The 25,139-nt window shown below is 45.7% G+C and overlaps 1 protein-coding gene across 1 annotated transcript; it reads right to left on the bottom strand.

The window, feature by feature from the left end:
- Positions 1 to 21,587: 21,587 nt before the first annotated feature.
- LOC133140495 (cadherin-4-like) lies at positions 21,588 to 24,003 on the bottom strand. The gene has a single exon (XM_061260493.1). The coding sequence runs from the start codon at positions 23,871 to 23,873 to the stop codon at positions 22,125 to 22,127; it is 1,749 nt and encodes a 582-aa protein (XP_061116477.1). The 5' UTR covers positions 23,874 to 24,003; the 3' UTR covers positions 21,588 to 22,124.
- Positions 24,004 to 25,139: the final 1,136 nt, after the last annotated feature.

Genomic DNA, 25,139 nt, shown 5'->3' with positions numbered 1-25,139 from the left:
TTTTTGTGATCCAATTATCAAATCCAAATATAACTATTAACTCTTCCCCGGGCCCAGCACATTGTAAGTTTGAGAAATTGTTCATCTATTTATAAATCAACACATGTTTCAGACTCCCCAAACAGAAATTGGGTTGAATGTCTTGGCGTATGTGACTACGCTAAAGAGTCCGCCTCTCAATCTCCTCGTTACCAGACCATATTCTAAAGAAAACCCCATTCCAATAAACCATAAACCAGGTCATGTTTCAACCAGATGTTTAGGGCAAATGAAGACATCTCTCTCTCTCTCTCTCTCTCTCTCTCTCACACACACACACTTTCTTTCTGTTTCTTTCTCTCTGTGCTTGAGAGCAGTTTGAACTTTTTTTTGTCTTGGTAGGGGGAAGGAAGTCCCAATGACCTTTGTCTTCTCCCACTGCTGCAAGGTATGTAGAGTATGCATCTGTGTCCTCTGAGATCATTTCTGCAGAGTATGCATCTGTGTCCCCTGAGATCATTTCCGCAGAGTATGCATCTGTGTCCTCTGAGATCATTTCTGCAGAGTATGCATCTGTGTCTTCTGAGATCATCTCTGCAGAGTATGCATCTGTGTCCTCTGAGATAATTTCTGCAGAGTATGCATCTGTGTCCTCTGAGATCATTTCTGTAGAGTATGCATCTGTGTCCTCTGAGATAATTTCTGCAGAGTATGCATCTGTGTCCTCTGAGATCATTTCTGCAGAGTATGCATCTGTGTCCTCTGAGATCATTTCTGCAGAGTATGCATCTGTGTCCTCTGAGATCATTTCTGCAGAGTATGCATCTGTGTCCTCTGAGATCATTTCTGCAGAGTATGCATCTGTGTCCTCTGCTCATTTCTGTCAGGTATAACAGTTTAAGCACACAGGGAGGCTGACATTGAGCGATGCAAGGACAGGAATTGCCTTCGACCATTGTGGGAAACTTGAAATCTTTATAGGAGAAACAGTTATTTGCAGATTCAGCAGACAGGGAGACAGATATTGCAAATAGCTACATGTTGCAGTTAGATGTTCTTTGTGTTTTTTGGGGGGAACTGATAGAAGGACAGGGATCAATGTGGGATAATTGTGTGTTGCGTATGGATGCTCACTTTGAGAACAGAGGGCTGCAGTACACGCAGAGACAGAATGTCTGTCTTTGCAAAAGCCAGAGATGGACAGAAAGGGAGAGTGAATGACCTTTTTCTTCTCCCACTGCTGGGGAATGGAGAAAGTTTAGTTTCTCTGTTCTCGTTCTCTGTCACAACCCCACCCCCATTTTCGTTCAGCTAATGAGTGTGATAGGGAGGGGTGTTTTCATGTATGAACACATTTACAGAATGGCCAACAATCTGTGGCACAGGAAAGTGTGGACTTTTGTCCTTCACAAACAAACAGTGTCCAGTGAATACTCTTAAATTACCCATTGGGATTTCTGGAGTTTGGTGAGAAAGTGACCAAAGGGCCATTCCGGCAACATCTGGGCAAGAGAATGATGAAACTACAGAAGAATAAATAAACAGAAAAAAGCAGTTCCCTAATTACCATAGATTTGTTGATCTTCCAGGCCGTGGTGCAGTTGTACTCCTGGTCCTCGTCAGAAAGGAACAAGACTAAATACACAGGAACACCAGTCCCTTAAATGACTAACAACTGCTTCTTCCCTTTGCACCTGACTCTTTGTTTGGCATAAATACCCACACTGATGAGAAAAAATGAACCACTCTGTGAAATATTTACTTGGATGGCATGTCTGAAACAAAGGAACACATCTGGTTTCTTTATAATCCACTGCAAATTGACAAAAATGTGTTAGAGAAAATCACACACAGCAACAAACGGGTGGGAACGCTCTGCTGAACACAGTCCAGCATCACTGTTTCCTCTACAGGAAGTACAAACACATGGTATAGTACACACAACTATAGAACATACCTGTAAAACATATTAAAGTTACAGTTTTGAGTATATAAGTATCCTATGCAAATTATTCAAAATGTCATAAAGTTGGCCATTGCGAACTAAAAAGCAGGAAAAATAAGTTTGTGAAGAGCAGTGAATCCATACATAGCAAAATAAAGTTGACAATTATTAATCTACACTATTATTAGTTATTTCATACTGTATGCGTTACCACATTATTTATACAGTTGCAACAACGATGGTCTTCCATCAAAGCAATACTCCATGTGCAAGGTGCAAGGTGTCTACCACGGCTAGTTCGGGGCAATAGAGTTTGATTGCTGCTGTTGACCTTGGCGTTCCCCGCCTGGAATAGGCTGACAAATGGAGCCGGGTTCTCCGCTCCTCGCTTCGGTGAAGGGGTGGAAAGAGCACGGTCCTGGTAACGGCTCTCATTGGACCCCATCTGTAACCTGGAATGTCTGACTGAGCACATCATAACTCTCCGTCATTTTTACTGTACATTAAAATGTGAGACAGCCAAACATTTCTTGGCAGTGGGGCAGCAATAAAAAGTGTACCAAAGTCAAAAAAAGCTATTCTGCAATCTCAAAGCACAGCATGTGTGAAAAGATTTATAACTTAAAATCAGCAAGTGCCTTTTTTTTCCATACCTTGTATACATGACTGTTCTAAAAAGGAGGCTGAGAATGTTTACACAAATGGAGAAGTGACTTTACACCTTTTTTTTGAAAGTTTAATAACGTTTTTACCGATTTTACTGCATTGGGACACCCGGAGGACTTTTATCCCACTCTTCTTTGCAGGACTGCTCAGACACATTAGTAGGTTTTCGAGCACGGACTGCTTGTTTCAGGTCCTGCCACACCATCTCTGTTGGGTTTAAGTAAAGACTTTGACAAGGCCACTGCACTGTAACATGATTCCAAATAGTCTCAAACATTAAAAGGGTGAGAAATGGCTACTCTGCAGGTGACCTTTTGTTGGAAGACCTACTGTTCATCTTTAAAATCTGCAATAAGGAACGGGAACTTGCTCAGAGGGTGATCAGATCCCATCAGACCAACAGCTGGAAGCAGAGCTCAGTGTGCCAGACTCCAAGCAAACAGATCTTTCTGTTTCATATCCGCCGACTTCCTACAACCCCCTTTTCCCCCGCTCTACTATACACTCATAATCAGTGGAGATGGAACTCGGCGAGCTCTTGTTTTTTCAGTTGAAAGAGTGAGGGGTAGAATGCCTTCTTTACCTGCTTTCAATAAAAACACCCCTCTTTCCCCCCCTTCTCCCTGCTCAGCTCGAGTGTCTAACTATAATAGCGATGTACTGCTGAGGTCTGCGCTTCCACAGCTCCTGCTTCAGAGGCGTAATGGCATTAGAGGGCGAGGGTCATTTGTAGGGTGCTTGAGGCTGGCCCATTTCCTCAGACGATCAGACCTCATGCCTGAAACACCATTGCTGCCAAAATCAATTGCATTTAGATGTGCAGATGTGCAATCTAATGATACATTTGGCCCGATTCAACCCTAAAGAGCCTCTAGGCTTGGAGGACTTTTTTTATTTCTTTGCTTCAGCTTTAAGAAGATTTTCTTCTTCTGAATCGCTCCATCTGTCATCTGTTGTTTCCTGCAAATATTCTCAGACAGGGAAAAGGCCAAATACCAGAAACATGCTGTTATCAGGCTCTGGACATTAGAACTGGCTGTTTAAACTTAAATGGTGCCATTGGGCTGTAATATATGCCTTTGCAGATCTCCACAGGTTAAAGGCAGAAAAGGAGCTGGAAAAGCCCCATAATCTGGCAGCCCAGTAGTCATTAAGATGCTGTGGGGAATTTGAGTAGGCGGCAAATTGAAGTTTACCATCATGGAAGGGAGAAATCAAGAGATTTCAGCCTGGTTCAAAACCAGAGTGAAACTGAAAAAAAAAAACACATGTACACCACAAAACCTGACTAAAGATTCACATGCTTTCATGTTCAAATGCACGCTAATGCAAAGTTCAGTTTTAGGTAAAGGTCCGTGTATTATTTTTACTTGTAAGACTGGCTTGAATGTCTACAATGCAATAAAAAAGTGTTTAACAGCATGTTTCCACTTAGACGCACGCCACTGCAAAGTCCCATCTGATAGCGGCTGAGACGGGATCCCAGGCTGATTAGACTTGATTTTAATCGGCTGTCAGCAGCATACAGTCACACAGCCCGGGCAGGAGACACGAGGGGCCCAGACAACTCCGCGGCTGGGTTCAGATTTATATTTACTGAGAGCAAACACCTAATGTATTGACTAAATCTAAAAAATGAATGTCAATACAAATCTCACCCTCTTTATATATGTACTTTATACTGTATATACTGTGTTACGTCCTAAACCAATCCTTGGGAACCACAGGCGGTTCCGAGATGTCCAATTTATTCCTATAGCTAACATACATTAAATGCAAACCCAAGGCTACTGGATTTTTTTGTTTTGTTTTTTGCACCATTCTTTGCAAACTCTAGAGACCAGTTGCAGCCTGTAGCATAGTGGTTAGGGTAAATGATTGGGACATGCAAGGTCGGTGGTTTGATATCCGGTGTAGCCACAATAAAATCCGCACAGCCGTTGGGCCCTTGAGCAAGGCCCTTAACCCTGCATTGCTCCAGGGGAGGATTGTCTCCTGCTATTTGTGCATGAAAATCCTGGGAGATCAGCAGTTTCTGAGATACTCAACCACCCTGTCTGCCACCAACAATCCTTCCACAGTCAAAGTCACTTAGATCACATTTTTTCACCATTCTGATGGTTGATGTGAGCATTGACTGAAGCTCCTGACCCATATCTACGTGATTATATGCAGTGCACTGCTGCCACACAATTGGCTGATTAGATAATCACATTAATGTACTAAAGTAAAAATGTTCCTAATAAAGTGCTTGGTCAGTGTATATACATGCACACATGTATGCATGCATGCACAAACTGCATTAGGGTGTCTTCCAATCAAAAAAGCAAAGTAATGTAATCACATCATGAGAGGGAGCAGGGTTCAGGGGATAACATTATGTCCTAACAGCAAGGTTCTGAATGCGTGGTTGCTCAGTGCTGTGCTGGGATATAGATGGTGTATTGCCAACTACTGATTTGTGTCATTGACTATCAGGATTGCGCTGAATGACTAGGGGGTGATGGTGCAGAGCAATCAGGAGTCTTTTTGGTTGGCATTTATATAGCGCCTTTATCCAAAGCACTGTACAATTGATGCTTTTCATTCACCCATTCATACACACACTCACACACCAACGGCGATTGGCTGCCATGCAAGGCACCAACCAGCTCGTCAGGAGCATTTTAGGGGTTAGGTGTCTTGCTCAGGGACACTTCGACACAGCCCGGGCGGGGGATCGAACTGGCAACCCTCCGTCTGCCAGACGACTGCTCTTACTGCCTGAGCCATGTTGCCCATATTTTTCACAATAGGCGTTCTCAGGAAAAAATGGTATATAGTATGGCAACCCAAAAAAATTACAAAAAATCAAGTGAGATCACCTTAAGTCTACTCCAAAAGGAAATGAAAATCTAACGAGAGAAGTAAATAGCAATCACACCCATAAATGAGAACTGAAGGGTACCAATTTTCTTTTATATTTACAGAGGGAATTGAAACTATACCAAACAAAATATTTTGATATTTTGATAGCATTGCAGGTGTTCACTGTTGAATACCATAACAAAGTCATGTTCCTTTAGAGTAGCTTAATTCATTGTAGCTACATGCATGGAGATCTTCACAGTTAAATTCCCAGGCCCTGGCCCTCTGATTGCCAGCATGCCCCTGCCCTGTAAGCGGTTGGCATGACCTGCTGTGCAGGTGTGGGGCACTTCCCACCAGCACAGGGCTTTCCACTGACCCGAATAAAGCATCTGTTCCCCAGCGGAGGGGTGCAGCTCAGAGCCAGCCCTGCCCAGGAGGGGGAAGAACAGAGCGCCTCTCGCTGCTGTGCACTTCGATGCCTTTTAGGGCCGGTCTGAGAATACAGGAATGTGACATATTTCTTCTCCTGCAGGCGAGCCCAATTTAACCCCAAGAATGATGGAGGCTCACGTGTGTCATTAAACGCTCCCAAGTTTGCACAGCTGAGCATGTGCAGATGGGAGCAGCACACAGGGCCTGATTCAGAACACAGCCCCCCACCTCCACCCCCCTCCTCGAGCTCCACACATTTATTTGCAGGTCTCGGTTGATGCGAGAGTTGATGGGGGTCAAAGGTATACGATCCTGTCAGGTCCTGCCAACCTTCTGGGCTCATTTTCTGCAACGAAATAACGTCCCCGCCAAGACACATTACAAAGGCCTGATTTGTCACAGCGCCAAATCAATGTTGTGTGCCCCGCATTATGAAACGCCCTCGGAAAATTCAAGGCGAGGCCGACTCCCACGGACGAGAAGAGATTCTGAGAAACCATTCTTTCTTTCCTAGCAGCTTCTAAGGGGTCATCTGAAAATGGATATTTTTGGTGGGTCTGGTTCATAGCAGAATGATGAAACTACAGGTGCTGGAGAAAACAGGTGATACCTTCATAATCTCAAGCACACATTGCTAGGCAAGAATATGGAGCTGCTGTAAAGCTGTCTTCAAAGGCACAGGGCAGCCCCTCACTAAGAACTGGAAAATTGGCAAGGCTATCAGAACAGATTCCACAAACATTTGACCACCTTCTGAGAAAGGTCCTATGATGTTGCAGCAGTGCTATGAGAAGGTGATGCTCCCTATGAGGTGATGAGGTACAGTATAACAGATAGCAGATCACACAGTCATGGGTTCAGGGGTCTCTGAGACGGGTGCGTGGGGGTTGGACCCAAAATGCACGACTCAGAAACAATAGTAATATAAAGACCCCTCAGGGCTTTATTCGGGACGAATCCCAGGAGAGTAGTCAACACAAGCAAAGTCCATACACGTAGATCCAGCCAAACAAAAAGTAAACAAACAAAAAGCACAGTGCCGAGGGAAGAGGCAAACTCGTAGTCGGTAGACGTGCAGGGAGGTCCGGTAGCAGGAGAGCTGTCAGCGGGGCAGATGAACAGACGGACGGCAGGCAGAGGCGTAGTCGTGGACGAAGCGGGAGTCGAAACCATGAAACAATCAGCGAAGCAAAAGTACAAAAACGGTAGGCGAGGACGGAGTCAAAAAACAAACGATGGTCACAAAACAGAAATCTATAAACAATGGTCGGTAACAGGCTTGGATCGTAACGTGTAATCAATAGTGGTAAATGCTCAAGAGTTGCGTGGTAAACAGAGGCAGACAATTTCGCAGTGAACAGTTGCGCGACTGGGCTATAAATGCAGGTGTAGACAGGTGTAGACAATTAGTTAGAGCGTAGCAAGGAAATGGAAAACAGGTGCGATGGATGACAAGTTTAACAAGGAGATTAGTAATCGTTAGTAATAAACCTATCCTGCCCTAGCATTAGTAAATTAGTAAATGACATGCACGAGAAACGTAAGGTAACATGAACACATGATTAGTTTGTTAGTCTCTACCCAATCCTGATCTAGCGTTAGTAGTTTTAGTAAATAGACAAATGGAAACACTTAGGGGAGTGAATGACAGAACGAGAGAGAGAGAGAGAAAAGGCGGAACGCAAGGTTTGGCGAGACAGACCTGAAACGTGACAGGACCCCCCCCTTAACGACCGACTCCTGGCGGTCCTTGGAATTTATCAGGGTGGTCACGATGGAAGTCTCTGATGAGCGATTTGTCCAGAATGAGACTGGGAGCGACCCAGGAACGCTCCTCAGGGCCATAGCCCTCCCAGTCAACCAAGTATTGAACCCCACGGCCCCTCTTACGAATGTTCAAGAGTTTGTTAACAGTAAATGCAGGGAGGTTGTCAATAATGCGGGGGGGAGGTGGTGGGGGATCCGGGGGACATATGGGGTGAGAGGATACAGGCTTAATACAGGAGACATGGAATGTGGGGTGAATCTTAAGGGAAGCAGGGAGTGACAATTTAACAGAGGAAGGATTGATGATTTTGTGGATCTTAAAGGGACCATTAAAGCGGGGTTGCAGTTTGTGGGAAGTGGCTTGGAGGGGAATGTCCTTAGTGGACAGCCAGACGGAGTCACCTGGTTTGTAGGCCGGAGCTGGAGTGCGGTGGCGATCAGCAAAACGCCAATTACGGTCTGCCGTGCTTAGCAGCGCGGCCTTGGCATCCCTCCAAACCTTGGCGCACCGTTTCATGTGGATGGCGAGGGAGGGAACAGCGATCTCGGCTTCTTGGTCAGGTAACAGTGGAGGTTGGTAGCCCAGGGAGACCTCAAATGGAGATTTCCCGGTGGCGGCACAGGGTAAGGTGTTGTGTGCGTACTCAACCCAGATGAGCATCTTGCTCCATGAAGCCGGATTCTGGGCAGAGACACAACGTAGCGCGGCTCCCAAATCCTGGTTGGCCCTCTCGGTCTGCCCATTGGATTGAGGGTGGTAGCCGGATGAGAGACTGGCTGTGGCACCGAGGGCCAGGCAGAAAGCTTTCCACACTTGAGAAATGAATTGTGGGCCCCGGTCGGATACAATGTCTGAGGGGATTCCATGGATGCGGAACACTTCCTTGATCAGTACATCCGCAGTCTCTTGGGCAGTGGGTAACCCTGGCAGGGGGATGAAGTGGGCCGCCTTACTGAATCGATTTACCACAGTGAGGATGGTGGTGTTACCTTCGGAAGGGGGAAGTCCGGTAACGAAGTCCACGCCGATGTGGCTCCAGGGTCGGCTGGGCACAGGCAGGGGTTGGAGTAGACCAGCGGGGGCTTGGTGGGAGGCCTTGCTTCTGGCACAGGTGGTACATGCCTTGATGAAGCGCCTGGTGTCAGGGATCATGGAGCCCCACCAGAATCTCCGCTTCAGCACCGCCAAGGTGCGGGTAAAGCCGGGATGGCAGGAAAGGAGGGATGAATGGGCCCATTGCAGCACCTATGTCCGAGCGGCTGAGGGAACGTATAGGCGTAATCCGGGGTTGGATCTGGGATCGGGATCCTCCCGTAGAGCCCTCTGGATCACCGCCTCGATCTTCCATGTAACAGATCCGATAGTGCAGGAGGCAGGAAGGATGTTCTCGGGAACATCACGCTCAGAACAGGTGTTAAATTGACGGGACAGGGCGTCGGGCTTAACGTTCTTCGACCCCGGGCGGTAGGTCAGAGAGAAGTTGAACCTCCCGAAGAACAGTGCCCATCTAGCCTGTCGAGAATTCAGCATCTTGGCTGTCTGGAGGTATGCCAGGTTTTTGTGGTCGGTCCAAACGATGAACGGCTTCTCGGCCCCCTCCAGCCAATGTCTCCACTCCTCCAGCGCCAGTTTGACTGCCAGCAGCTCTCGGTTTCCAACGTCATAGTTCCTCTCCGCCGGGGACAGCTTCTTGGAGAAGAAGGCGCAGGGGTGTAGTCGGTTGTCAGCGGCCGCCACCTGAGAGAGCACTGCTCCCACCCCTGTGTCGGAAGCATCCGTCTCGACCACAAACTGGCGGGTGGGGTCGGGGTGTACCAGGATGGGAGCGGAAGAGAACAGTCTCTTGACCTTGGTGAAGGACGTCTTAGCTTCGGGGCTCCACCGGAATGGCACCGCAGGGGACGTGAGCTTGGTTAGAGGGGAGACCACTTGACTATAGGAACGGCTGAACCTACGGTAGAAATTGGCGAATCCCAAGAAGCGCTGGAGTTGCTTGCGTGAAGTGGGTGTGGGCCAGTCGGTGACCGCCAGAATTTTCTTGGGATCCGCCCTGATCTGTCCCTTCTCAAGGATAAACCCAAGGAACTCAACTGTGTCGGAGTGGAAGACGCACTTCTCTGCCTTGACAAATAATTTGTTCTCTAGAAGTCTCTGTAGAACTTGCCTGACGTGGTTTTCATGATCCTTGGCATTAGTGGAGTAGATCAAGATGTCATCCAGGTAGACGAACACATGGCGGCCCAACAAGTCCCGAAGAACATCATTCACCAGAGCCTGGAACACAGCAGGAGCATTGGTGAGGCCGAATGGCATGACCAGGTATTCGAAGTGTCCGAGAGAGGTGTTGAAGGCGGTCTTCCATTCATCGCCCTCACGGATCCGGACCAGGTTGTAAGCGTTGCGAAGATCCAGCTTGGTGAAGATGGTGGCCTCGTGAAGTGGGTGGAACGCGGAGTCCATCAGGGGCAGAGGATACTTGTTCCTCACCGTGATGTTGTTCAGCTCCCTGTAGTCGATGCATGGGCATAGGGAGCCATCCTTCTTCTGAACGAAGAAGAATCCCGCACCGACGGGAGAGGAAGATGGGCGAATTAGTCCGTTAGCCAGGCAGTCACGGATGTATTTCTCCATAGCCTCCCTTTCTGGTCTGGAGACGTTGTATAGGCGACTAGAGGGGAGTGACGAACCGGGAAGGAGCTCGATGGCGCAGTCGTAGGGTTGATGGGGCGGCAGTGACTGAGCTTGAGTCTTGGAGAACACCGTGCCCAGGTCATGGTAAGGCGTGGGAACCCTTTCCAGGGAGGGCTTGGGAGTCTGTGGTGGAGCTAGTGCTCCCTCTGCTGGTGGTGGGGCGGAACGCAAGCAGGACAGATGACATCTAGAATCCCAGGCTTGAACTTGATTAGAACTCCAGTTGATCGTGGGGTTGTGTTTCTGGAGCCAGGGTAATCCCAAGATGAGTTGGTCATTAGGGGACTGGATGAGGCGGAACTGGGTCATCTCCCGATGGTTCCCAGAAATGATCAGTTGTACGGGAATAGTGATGTGCGTCATGCGGCAGAAAGTCCTTCCATCCAGCGACCGCGCATTCTCAGGGTGGGGTAGAGGGAGGGTGGGAATGTTCAGTTCAGACACCAGAACTTCGTCGATGAGGTTGGCGTCCACTCCAGAATCCACCAATGCGTTAACCCGGGTTGTTCCGTCGGGAAGAATCAGCAGGGTGGTGAGCGTGGGACGATGGTTGTCTCTGTCAGAACCCTCATGCCTGTCGACTGCTCTCACCTCTACTGGTCGCCTGGTCCTGAAGGAGCACCGAGCCTGGGTGTGACCCGGCCTCCCACAGTAGAAGCACGAGCCGGTGGTTCTGCGGCGTGCTCGTTCCTCGGTAGAGATCTTGGTACCGGCCCGGGACAGGTCCATGGGTTCGGGTCCCTCCGACTGCTGCTCCTCATGTCGAGGATTAGGCCCCTGCCTGGGGTACGGGTTGCCGGGAAGGATCGGTCTCTCCGACCGGCGTTGTCTGGCACGGTTGTCAAGGCGGATCGTGGTGCACACGAGTTGGTCGAGCTGGGTGATGGGGTCCAGTCGCACCAGCTCGTCCCGGAGCGTCTCACTCAGGCTGGCCAGGAAGAGATTCGCCAACGCCGCATCGTTCCAACTAGTGGCCGCCGCGAGGGTGCGGAAGTCGATGGAGTGGTCTGCCGCGGTCTTCCGTCCCTGGCGCAGAGCAATCAGTCTCTGGGATGGCTCCTGGTCGCTGGATGCGTGTTGGAAAACTTTCCGAATCTCCTCGACGAAGGCCGGGTAACGAGGAGGAGATGAACCCCCGGTCCACACCGCAGTAGCCCAGTCCAATGCCTTCCCCTTCAGCAGTCCCATCACATAGCCTATCCGACGGTCGTCGCTGTTGTAGGTCTGGGGCTGTTGCCTGAATACGAAGTCACATTGGAGTAGGAAAGCCTTGCACCTCTCAGGTTCTCCACCGAACCTCTCCGGGGGGGGGTTGTTGGGGCTCCCGGAATTGCCAGGTTTCCATGGGGTTGAACGCTGGGGATGCGGGTGGGTGGGTAGGCTCCTCCCGTGGTTGTAGCAGGACCGTGACAGCGAGCTTCTTCATCTCCGCACACAGTTCACAAATCTCCAGGTGAAGCTCGGAGATTCCTAGTGAATGCTGGAGGGCGTGGAACATGGCAGTAGAGTCAGCAGGGTCCATTGTGGCGAAATTGTTCTGAGACGGGTGCGTGGGGGTTGGACCCAAAATGCACGACTCAGAAACAATAGTAATATAAAGACCCCTCAGGGCTTTATTCGGGACGAATCCCAGGAGAGTAGTCAACACAAGCAAAGTCCATACACGTAGATCCAGCCAAACAAAAAGTAAACAAACAAAAAGCACGGTGCCGAGGGAAGAGGCAAACTCGTAGTCGGTAGACGTGCAGGGAGGTCCGGTAGCAGGAGAGCTGTCAGCGGGGCAGATGAACAGACGGACGGCAGGCAGAGGCGTAGTCGTGGACGAAGCGGGAGTCGAAACCATGAAACAATCAGCGAAGCAAAAGTACAAAAACGGTAGGCGAGGACGGAGTCAAAAAACAAACGATGGTCACAAAACAGAAATCAATAAACAATGGTCGGTAACAGGCTTGGATCGTAACGTGTAATCAATAGTGGTAAATGCTCAAGAGTTGCGTGGTAAACAGAGGCAGACAATTTCGCAGTGAACAGTTGCGCGACTGGGCTATAAATGCAGGTGTAGACAGGTGTAGACAATTAGTTAGAGCGTAGCAAGGAAATGGAAAACAGGTGCGATGGATGACAAGTTTAACAAGGAGATTAGTAATCGTTAGTAATAAACCTATCCTGCCCTAGCATTAGTAAATTAGTAAATGACATGCACAAGAAACGTAAGGTAACATGAACACATGATTAGTTTGTTAGTCTCTACCCAATCCTGATCTAGCGTTAGTAGTTTTAGTAAATAGACAAATGGAAACACTTAGGGGAGTGAATGACAGAACGAGAGAGAGAGAGAGAGAGAGAGAAAAGGCGGAACGCAAGGTTTGCGGAAAAACATGTAAAAGTGTCTGCATAACAACGACCAGTTAACGTAACAATAAACATGCATCAAAACATAACACAAAGCGAAACTAAGACGATAATCACTCAACATAACCAGGTAATAAAATCGTACGAAAACATAACTAGACATGACAAGAAAATAAATCGTAACGAGACATAACTAAACATGACAAGAAAATAAATCGTAACGAAACATAACTAAACAACATGACGAACCTAGACAACATAAATAAACATAAATCAACATAAAACATGGTGAGACAGACCTGAAACGTGACAGTCTCTCTATTATCTCTCTGTTGACACCCACCTCTCTACAGTTTTACCTGCAGTGCTGGGATGGTCTGGCTTTTAAAGTGAGTATGAGGTGCATACATACAGTAGTTATCATGTGTGATAGGTCTCACATATGGATTTTAGTGCCTGTGCAGTCCCTGAAGAAAGGCCTCTGGTCAGGCTCCAGACGAGTAGCGCTACTCATCCTTTTGTGGCTGGATCCAAATGAAATAAGGCCGCCCTGCCAAGCCAAATGCTTTTTTAAAGCTATTTTCCACCGTTTGTGTAGGCAGACCAAACACAGCGAAACCTTCTCATCCTCAATAATGTCCCCCCCCCTCCTCTTCTGAGATCGGCAGATCAGTGAGATTGACGAAAGGCGCAACTCAATGCTCTTTCTGGGCTTTCCGAAAGCTCTTAATTTCCTCAGTGGGGGAATGGCATATCTTGAAAGCAGTCCTCCCCCCCCCCCCCCCCCCCCGTCCTTCTCTGGGGGTCTGTGTGCACAATGCGGGCCTGTGATTGGCTTTCTGAACCCTCAGGGTCTCTGTTGGGACCTTCATCTCCAGCCGAGCACAGTCCCCCGGGCCCAGAGCCCAGGGAGGATGTGCTCATAGCCCCATCAGCTCTACCCACAGGCCAGCTGTGTAAGGAGATGCTCCGGCATTTCCTCTGCACATCATATACAGTGGGGCTGTTGAAAACATTTTGGAGAGGGAGGGTCTCTATCCCCTTTCAAAGGGAATCAAAATGCAAGCCCGTCCTGCAGCTAGTCGAGGCCTGGCTAGAGGCCATGAGGAGAAACCCAACACCGCCACACCAGCCGGCACAGGAAAGCCATGGATTACAGTTCTCCACAGCACCATCTTTAGCAATATCACCACCAGCCCATGGCTCCAGTCCCCTGTTGGAAGGTTCTAGACTCTGAGAAAATGGGACCTTCAGGAAGAGCCATGCTGCTCAGTCTGCACAAGCCATCTCCCCTGAAGTGCACACTGATGAAGGCACCGCAAGTCTTCCACCATCTACCTCCTCACCAAGTTCTTCCTTACTGCTGATACCGATTACCACCACAGAAATTTTTGAAAGCAAACAGTCCAATGCAGCGTTTCTGCTGATTAATGAATGGTGTACTGTGTAGGAACAGATTATCGAGTAATTACTCTTTCTTGCTTTTCCTATTTAGTGATTTATCTGGCTTCAGATGAGTAAAATGGGATCCAACCCACCCCAAATCATGCCCCCACACCCGCCAAAGCGATGTTTTTGAAACAAAGCCCATATTTGTCTTGGCTGTAGGCAGGCGATGCCTATTCTCCACTGAAAATAAACAGAAAATAAATCTCAGAATAAGCCTTCCTTTCTCGCTGAAGACTCTTTAGTTTTGCGTAAGATGTAATTTAAGAAAATTTCCTGTTCAACCATTTATACCTTACTCTGATCTGTGCTGGACAGCTCTTCTTTTTTTAATTAGTCAACTGCTGAATGAATTTGTGTGTACTGCCAGCCAGCAGTTTTCCTATAAAAAAAAATGCTATTTAGATTTTTTTATATGTTACAGAGCACACAAAATGAGGTGAAAATGAACTGTAACAGTCTCAGTAAAGCATTCTATTGTCAAAGAAATGTATTATCTTTCCTTATTAGGAATCACCCTTGAGAAAAACTTTATAACTTGCAAATAGATTTCAACTACCTCTTTCCAGGCCAAATTGGCAGATAAAAGCAAAACTGCCAGAACCATGACTTTTCAGATGGTCCCTAAGGCCAATATTCTGCTATTTAAAGGCAAATGAGATTGAATTTCATTTCAGGAAATACTTTCCATGCTGTTTCTTCATTCAGCCGAGGGCACTGTTCTGACTCTGAGCCCAGAAGCCTGTAATGAAAAGGAGCATTATCTGCCAGTCACTCTCATTACCATAAATGACACCTAGCCAAAAATGTTTAAGGTTTACATGCATCTACAGGCCTTTAAATGACTGGCAGCTTGAAATGAGCCTGTACCTGTCACTTTGACAAAATACATACACTGGAATGCATGGACCAAAAATATGTACAATAAACGTTTTTTTATGATTTCACCAATATAAATTACAACCTGAAAAAGCACATCTCTGTGATAAAGGCTGGCAGGATAAAAAACATGTAAAAGCAGTGCTGTAGAAGCAGTGGCAGAGGAATACTTGCAACCTGCTTAAGGACTTCACAAATAATAATAATATTCTATATAAGATTTATATAGGCAGATAAAAACAGGAAGCAAAATGTAAATAAGAAAAAAAACCTCACATATCCAAAAATAAACCTGAAAATTGAACTTTTGCCATTTTGAACCAACACCTAAACAAATACTAGTAGGTCATGCAATGGGGGATTTCTTCTTCTGCAGGCGAGCCCAATTTAACCCCAAGATGGAGCCCCCAGATAACAAATTATATGGTTAGAGGTCTACAGACAGACCTGGGGTTAACAGGCCTGGGGCTGCCTCTCCAGGCAGAGCTTGGAGAGAGTAATAAAATAAAGTGATTCAGAAAACACCGCTAAAGCTGTGACTCAAACCCACACTAGGACAGGCACATGTGTGTGTGCAATGTTCACAGGGGGACATCACCCCCCCAACATTTTTTAAGCCAGGACAACAAATTGGTTCAGACCTCATGACACTGCAGGGAACACAAACACAAATATTTGAATGCTGAAACTGCCAGCAGCGAGCTCAGTGTTGTGCAAGGCCTTGTTAGTGGTGAATGTAGATGGAAAATAAGGATGATGAATAAAAGGTGGTGAGTGCAACGGCCTCGGCTGTGAAGTGGAGGGCGTACAAACACAGCAGTGATGGGGGAGGGGAGGAGGGGAGGAGGGGAGGAGGTGGTGAAACAGCTCCTGCAACGATCTGTGGGAGTAAGTGAACCGGGCCGGAACAGCAACACCCCATAATTAGGGTTTGTGCCGAAGTAAAGTACAGAGAGAGAGAGAGAGAGAGAGCAAGGGAGAGAGGGAGAGAGGGAGAGAGGGAGAGAGAGACAGAGAGTGAGAGCAAGGGAGACACATAAAGAGAAGGAGAAATGGAGACAAAGGGAAAGAGAGGAAGAGAAAGAAAGGGAGAGTGAGATACAGAAAAATATGGAAGGAGCAAAATACAGAGAGAGATAGAGGGAGAAAGTGAGACAAAGGGAGAGAGAAAGTGGGAGAGAGTGATAGAGAGAGACGTGGAAAAATAGAGAAACAAGTGAGAAAAGGGGAAGGGACAAAGAGTGAGAGAATGGGAATCATCCAAACTGCACAAACAGCATGTGAAGAGCAGATGGGCTGAGCAGCTCACACACTCTGGGAAGCCATCCCGATGGCAGCCTCTCTCCAGCCTCCCTTCCCAGCACCCCAGTGTTTATGTCTGAGGCTTCTCTCTCCTCTCCCTTTATAAATATTTTCTAATGCCACTGTGGAATTTTCTGGCATTGATGAAACACCGCCCTGGCTGTCTCCAGTGTTGCCCACCCATCCATGCTGCATCACTTACACCTGACTCCGAAGGAGCCATCTGCCAGACAACACCACTGTTATTTCCCCATCTCAGTGATGGCATGATCGGCTTTTTGGAAAGATTTTCCACTCTTTCACACAATTTTAATATTCCCATATATAGCCTAGCAGAGTGGAATTTAGAGACAGACTTCATAAAATGCTTTCATTTTTTCACAGTAAGGCTTGGAGCACAACCCAATGGCCTTTTGGAAAACGGTCTGTCAAAGCGACACAGCACACCCAAACACTTTTGAAAAGAACCTGACAAAAAACAATGCGTTTCTTCTGTAATTCCTCTCCAGGTGTAAGTTCCTTGATGCTGGCTTTGGATTGAAAGGTCTTTGGATTGACAAAATCCCAGTTACCCCAAGTGACAGTTAGGAGTAAAGCTGCTCTTTGTTCACAGACAGTGACTCTCAGAGCTGACAGCAAAAGGAAAGGCATCATGGCTCTATTCATCCCCTGTCCCCCTGCACCCCTATATCTGAGAAACTACTGAGGCATCTGAGTCAGGCTTTTAATAATTGCTTCCAGACATCAAACGTTTTCCTCTGTCTATGTGACTAGTGGAACTCTGGCTTGGTGGATCTGAATTCATTTCAAGTAAAGTTTAATTTTCTGTAAAGACTTATCCCACACTTCCAATCTTTTTGTTTTGTTTTGTTCTGAAGGTAAAAATCATGCTAAAATGATCTGGTTGATTACTCATCTTGTTAACTAATCAAATGGGCTCTGTTGTGGTTTTAGTGTGTTCCTCTATCCAGATTTTCAGAGCTACATCAAGAAGCTACTGTGTTGTGTCCACAGGAAGCATCATTTTTCTTACTTTAAATGAACCTTTGGTTTGAACATGTTTTCTCAAGACAACTTCCCTCTATGAATAGCTCTTTGTTTAACAATTCAATCTGGGCTAAATGAATGAACGAATCCCGTCCAACTGTTTTTGTGGTTCAGAACGTTTCATTGTGGCGTGTTCTGAATGGGGGAAACAAGCCCCTTCCTTACTTATACCGTATATCTTTCAGAGATTTTATGTGTCAATAAACACAGACCCCACTGTGCAGCTAGCTCATGGTGGAAAAAGGTGAAAACCATAAACCTCCCTGCGGGGACTGAGCCTGAGAATGTTCCGGCATGCTGTGCGGATCTGGGGGCCCATGGCTTGGATCCCACTGCATGGGAAGGAAACAAATTTAGGGGAGAAACCTTGGACCCCCAAAACCCTTTGCTCTAAACAGACTCCTGACCTGACAACTTGCCAGATTATGAAAATATTTTGCAACCCAAAACACATACTATGGTTCAAGTAGAAAAAAACTATGATAATGCAATGAAAACAATGATAAACAATGCAAGAGGTAAGCGTATTTTCAACTTTGTGCACTTGCTGTAAACAGGAATTAGAATGGCGCAACGATTATTCTTTCATATTTAAATGCACCTGTTTAAATGTGCTTTTCCCACAATGTAATGGTATTGATTATAGTGGAATGGGATGGGTATCTATTGTAGGGCTAAGTACCTATATTTTTAAATTATGCTAACTGTAGTGTATGCACAACTTCTTAAAAAAATAATCTTAGTATTTTCAGTGGGAGATTTAGTTCTAGTGTGGAATCCAAAAGTGCATCAATGTCTACTAACAGCAAACACTGGCATTGCATTCAAAACAGAAATGTTCTTTTGTTAAGCAACATTGATGTAGAAGAAACATCCCAAGGCTCAACTAAATAAAATGGCAGTTTTGTAACACCAAAATGAGATGAGAATTTGCACCTGGTAGTCTACTTAAACACTCATGGAGGGTTTTTTCCATGTTAACCTGACATAGTATATCTGTATGTATCAGCAGTGCTGCCCTGAACGTGTTGTCAGAGGAGGAGGAAAGAACATGAGGCATATATAACGGGCTGTGACTTCTGCAGTGACTCAGCCGCCGTCCCCATCAACATGTAGCCTTCTGAGAGCTGTCTGTCAGCAGGCCACCAGCCCAAGTGTCTGTGTTTGCCTTGTAAAGGCGTGTTCCCCGGCCTGTTTACTGGCTGCAGTGCTGAGAGCGCCCACTGTCTCACTGAGTGACACCGCGGCGTCACATTCCTCGGTCCCTGCCGCTGGAGTTCAACACTGCCAGCTGTTTACTCCTCGCGGTGCCCTGTGCTGACAGCACTGTATGTTTTCCAAGGGTAATCTGCTCACTCTGCTGGAGTTCACTCTGGCTGCTGCTAATTCACTGCTATTTTTAAAAAACCTATGTTGGTGCAGGGATTTAAAATGAACACATGCATACATCCACACACACTTACACAAACACACTCATAAATAAATGGACATTTGACATGTTATGCATCAGAGAATACATCTGTATGTCAATAGAGAGCTACTTATATTATCATAATTTATGTATTATGATGGCATAGTGGACTCAGGGTCTTCCCAGACTCACAGAAACATAGCATGTGTAGCCATATGGCGACATGGCTCAGGCAGTAAGAGCAGTTGTCTGGCAGTCGGAGGGTTGCCGGTTCGATCCCCCGCCTGGGCTGTGTCGAAGTGTCCCTGAGCAAGACACCTAACCCCTAAATGCTCCTGACAAGCTGGTCGGCGCCTTGCATGGCAGCCAATCGTCGTTGGTGTGTGAGTGTGTGTATGAATGGGTGAATGAGAAGCATCAATTGGATAAAGGCGCTATATAAATGCCAACCATTTACCATATGACTCCACACTTTTGGCAATTGCCATATACTGTAAAAAGAAGCAGGTGTGCATGCATGTACTGCACAACGACATTGCATTGTTATCGGTAAAGAGGAAAAAAAAAAACTGAAAACAAATTATATCAAATTAAATATAAACTGAAAACATTATATTCCAAATACAGCAAAATGAAATGAATGAGGAAACCATTGCATTAAATAAAAATCTAAAATTAAATATAAAATATAGAAGTAAATCTTAGCAGTGTACTCCTGACAATTAGGGTTGATCAAGGATCTGTGACTCTTGTGCAGTGGACCTCAGGTGCATTGTGGGACTGAAAGGCCTGGCTATGTAAATTGGTTGATGGATGGATGACTGGGTAACAGCAGGGTGGGTGCTGCCATCACAGTGGTCAGACAAACAAAGCCCCCCTTCCCTCCTCCCCTGCCCCTCTCTCCCTCTCTCTCTCTCTCTCTCTCTCTCTCTCTCTCTCTCTCTCTCTATCTCTCTCTCTATCTCTCTCTCTCTCATGCTTCTTTCTCTCTCTCTGTGATTCATCAGCAAATATAAATATAATTTAGCTGGGGAGAAGAAGCCCATTAATCCTAATCTGTCAGGTGCCACGCTGCCCTTCACTGCAGGAAAGAAACAGCCCAGCTAATTAAGGCTACGGCGAGGGTGTGTCACCTGGCCAGTACAGTGCTGCACTGTGTGCACTCCCATAACAACAACAAGGAGGGCAAACACTCATAATCTGTGTGCAAAGCCACATAAACACCAAACCTGAAACACCACGTCTCCTGCCCACTCCCCCTCTCTCCTAGCTGCAATTAATCTGTCAATCAGTGTGCAGATATGGGTCTGTTTTCACAGAAAATAAACATTTTGTCAGAGGGGTAATTTGAACTGTGCTCACACTGAATATATTCAAGCCATGAGATATTTAAAGGAGAGGTTACCCAAAGCATAGTGAGGGTTTGAAAGAATGACCTTGAATGCAAGGTGATTTGCACTCTGATGTGACATCTCACAAAAAGCAATGGATCGACACCATAACATGTCTCCTTCAGAAAGTATTCAGCAAGCAAGCTATGAAGTCCAAAGATGCTCCAGAGACCTTTGTGATAAAACTGTGGTGAGCCATAGATCAGGGCAAACATATGAAACCACTTCTTAAGCTTTGAGTGTTCCCAGGAGCACAGCAGTCTCAAGTTTAGAACCACCAGGAGTCTTTCTAGAGTTGGCCATCTGAGTTACCAGGCAAGAAGGGCCTTGGTCAGGGAGGTGGCAAAAATGGCAATGTTATCTATTTAAAATTAAATCTACAACACAATAAAGAGTGAAAAAGTGAAGGGGTCTGAATACTTTCTGAAACGACTGTAGTGCTACAGTCATGCAACTGCATGCATCTACTGACGGCATGGCATGGAATAAATGATTAACGTTCGGTGAATATCTCACATGTGAAACTGGCATATCTTTTACATTACATTACGTGGCATTTAGCAGATGCTCTTATCCAGAGTGACGTACAACAAAGTGCAAATCAAACACAAGAACAAGTGCAAAAGTGGACCTGAGAGGACAGTACTGTTCCGACTCTTGACGAGTGCTAAGTGTTAGCAGAGGTATGCACTTTACTGAGTGCCATCTTCCAGTTTCAAACTGGTTACCTGCTCACACTTATACATGTAGGTATGTTGGATTGATGCTGTTTCTGCATTTAATAAGACATACTCATTTCACAAACAGCAAAAGAGTACAGCATATCTGCAGGGCTACTTGAGAAACAAAGCTGCTTTGCTATACTAAAATTAATATGGTTGGCTGTCAGCAGGACCATAAATATTTCACCTTAAGGTGCACTAGGTTTCAACACCTTTAGCACACTAAGAAATCTACTGTGCTATAAAATGATACAATGAGGAAAATAATGATAATTTATTGCAGTTCTGTGCAGAACTACTGTTTGGAGAAAATGATTGTGTATCTGTGCCTGTTCATTTGCCTCTGTTAGGACCACAGTATTTCATGAATATCATTTTAAAGAATTGTGTTGCTTAACTAATGTGCTAATTCTGCAGTTAATCAAGATTTCAATATATATTGTGCTTCATGATTATTTTTGTTTTTGATTAAATATTTGCATATTGGCATATAAAAAGCAAAAAAAAAGTAAACAGATAAATATGGTTCATATCAGGAAAAGGTGTCTGTGTGAACTCAGTGGTTATTAGCATTGCACTCTCCTTCTTTTTCATTTACTTGGTTAATTTATTATAGTTAAAGAAGAAACTTACGGAAGAAAATAATAAACCAAAGAAAATAATCTGCCAAAGCATGCTTATTCTTATGCCAAAAATGCAATTAGCCTACAGTGAAGGATTTCCAAGATGTTTATATTGTAATTTAGGGGCACCAATTGTTAATCAAAAATTATGTGAATACACTTTTGATATATGGTTACTTGGTATTTATGAACATACACATGCGGATACAAAAAAAGTGGTGTGATAAATCCAGTAAATATTGATAAATGAGGTACACTGTCTTACAATAATTACACTTACCAGAAGCACTAATTCTGCAAGAGAGGCCCAAAACACACAATAAAATACAACAAGAATATCAATGTAAAAATAAATGAGCATCTTGATTGCCATAATCACGCATGCACGAAAATCTGATGATGTCTGATCATGAACACTGATACAAATTTATGTCAATTTAAATCTGGTGATAATTTTAAGCTGTTCTCATGCAAGTACTGCAAGCTTTACAAGTTACATTTGCAGTGATGGTGTTGTCCTGGAAATGTCTGTGGTTGTCATAGACCCATAGGCAGTCCACGCGGTCTTGGACCATCCTGGGAGCTCTGGCTGGAAAGCTCCATTATGGGAGCTTTATCACTTACTTCACCACCTTCACTTCTTCCAACTCAATCAGCAGAGTCCCAGTCCCTGTTGCAGGGATATCATCGTCATCAATGGCAAGGATGAGGGCCCGGTATCTGCCCCCTTCAACAAAGGGAGAGTCTTTATCCATGGGGCTCTTGATTTTGATGAGTCCAGTCTCATTATTGATGCTTAGCCATCCAGCAGGATCATGGCCTGATTTATACCACATTTTCTGACTTTTTCCTGCTGTTGCATCAGGATCAGTTGCTGTATATACAATTAGGTCAGCCCCCACTTTCAGGATCTCTGGTTTACTGATCACCTTCTCAACTGGATTAAAGACTGGAGCATCATTCCCATCCACCACATTCACAGTAACTGTGGCAGTGGAGGTCGGCAGAAGGGCGCCAAATGGGGCGTCATTCTCCACAGTGACCAGCAAGGTGTAATTCTCATCCTTCTCAAAATCAAGGCCCTTGGCTGTAGTAATAATGCCCTCCAGCATGCTGGGTCCAGTGCTGACACTGAAGAACCCTCCATTGTTTCCTTCAATAATCTTGTATTTAGTTGACCAGGCTGGTGTGTGAGGTTCATCCCCATCAGTCACTGGCATTTTCACCACCAGGGCACCCACTTCATTCTCAGGGACTGACACTGTGTATGAACTCGGCACAAACTTAGGAGCGTCATCATTGCTGATTACTGTGATGATTGCTGTGCAGGTGTTTGAGAGGCCTTCCCCCTCCATATCAGAAGCTTGAATTACCAATGTATAATTAGAAATTTTCTCTCTGTCCAGCCCCCCTGAATTCAGTAGAATCCCTCCAGTTATAGAGTTAATTAAGAACATATTTGCTTCTGGACTCTCTGGGTCTTGTGTCAGAAGTTTGTATCTAATGTCAGAATTAAATGATCCAGGTTCATCTTTATCAACAGCTGTCACCCTCATAAATTCAAAACCTCTTGGGGATGATTCAGCTATGCTGCCCAGAAAGAGATCCTTGGTAAATTCAGGTTTGTTGTCGTTCTGATCGCTCACAAAGATGACAATTTCCAATGCTTCCTCAGTCTGATTGTCGCCCTCTGCAACAGCATGAACAAAGAGTATATATTTGTCATCCTTCTCTCGGTCCAAAGACTGGATGACACTTAACCAGCCAGTGTCTTTGTCAATGGTGAAAAGCATAAGAGCTGGCTGATCTGCCCCAGGCCCAGTGATGCTGTACTGTACCTTCTTTTTCTTACCGTGGCTGGATCTCATCCGCACAATTTTTTGGGGGAAGGGGCCTCTGCTGTTCTCTGGGATGCGGATTGGGGGTATGAGCCAGTCCCTCTTTCTCCTCTTCAATCCTTTGGAAGAGTGTGGCATCAACAGCACTGGAGTCTTTTCAGGACTGGGTAAGTGAACCACTCTGACTGTGGCTGACTTCCTCTCGCTCTTGGAGCCCAAAATGCTGATTGTGAAGTTCTTTTCTCCACTGTGCAGCGTAGTAGGTCTATTCAGATGCACCGTCCCATCAGAGTCCACTTTAATGTGGAAATTCCTAGCCTGAATTAAGACTTTCTGAGGACCACCGCAGTCATCAAAATGTACTTTGCCTAGTCTCGTTCCCGTGTTAAGAGTCTTTCTGTACACCGAGAATACAAAAACAGCTGAATCGAAACTTGGCTGGCATGGCAATCCGTCTTCACAAAATCCTGACCTAAAAGTCTGGATCAAGAAAAAAATTACTCCCAACACTAAACTTTGTAGCCGCCCCATGATTAAAATTCTTTCCTTAAAGTCTATAAAATGCAAAACGTATCAAAAAATAAATCCGTTCTGTGTCTCTCTTCCCAACAGTATTCCTTGCTCGAAGGGCTGCATCCCGTTATTTGTCACTCCACCCTCCTTCACTACCAAATATGGTGTTACTTTAATGTCAAAATTCGATTACGCAATTAATAAATGGATGAAGTCACTCCTGGCTCAAGTATCTGTTCTAACGCTGTACTTTTATTCTGTGTGTGTGTGTGCTTTTGTGTAAGCGTGTCTATGTGTGTGTGAGAGAGTTTGACTTACACAACTTTACCACAGCAGACATAATCTTTTTTCCGAGAGTGACATGAAATAGTTTCCGTGGGCTGCTGGGGTTGGAATGAGCTGGAGAAGAATGTTAAGGTTTCACAACTGTGCTGCGTAGGCATGCTGTTATACAGGCAGAGGCTGCTGGGATGCATGCGGCTAGTGAGGGGGTGTCAGTATGGGGCTACAAGCAAACAACAGCAGTGGAAGCCATTGAGACTGACAGCACACAAAACAGAAATATGTGCACTCACACACACACACACACACACACACGCACACACACATGCCCACACCCACACATGCATACAAACATGCATGTGCACAAACACACACATGCAAGACACACGCATTTATTATTTATGTATGAAGTGAAATGACAATTCTACAAGTGTCAATCCAATAGATTGGTGTTAAACATTAACGCCAATATCACTTAATTTTATCTTTAATCACCTTTTAACCAATGAGGATATAATTTCAATAAACAGCAAACCGCTGACCTGTAGGCTACTAACTGTGCCAAAGAAGGCAAAACTCAAAACAACATTACTAATGACATTGAACGTTGTGTCTATTTATTCTACAGGAGGAATGAGGATTTAAAATAGTTTGTGGAGAGCAGTGCAGTAAGTGATGGGGTTGTGCTGACAGGCTGTAAGATGTACATTTGCTCGCCGTGTGCGTGGGTGCTGTCTGGTAGAGCCTGGCGCGTCGCTGTTTAGCTAGCCCCATACTATCGGCCCTGATAAGGACATGAGCGATGGGCTGAGCTGTTCCCAGGCTGTCTGACACGCTCCAGGACCTCCTCCAGACTCACACCACCCTCCCCTCCCCCCAAAAATGAACTACTCCACAACTGGCACCATCTGTTATTGTTCCCTTCCTTGTGTGCTTCTGGAATTTACTATACTGTGGACTGCTGACATAACATCTCTGTCATCACACCATTTATTTCAAACA

Source organism: Conger conger, chromosome 11 (assembly GCF_963514075.1).
Source record: "Conger conger chromosome 11, fConCon1.1, whole genome shotgun sequence".
NCBI lineage: Eukaryota > Metazoa > Chordata > Actinopteri > Anguilliformes > Congridae > Conger > Conger conger.
The sequence above is the reverse complement of the archived record's forward strand: the minus strand, read 5'-3'. Positions and strand labels throughout refer to the sequence as shown.

Coding starts and splice junctions, on each gene's coding strand:
- LOC133140495 (XM_061260493.1), bottom strand. CDS start 23,873: ATGGGGCGGCTACAAAGTTTAGTGTTGGGAGTAATTTTTTTCTTGATC.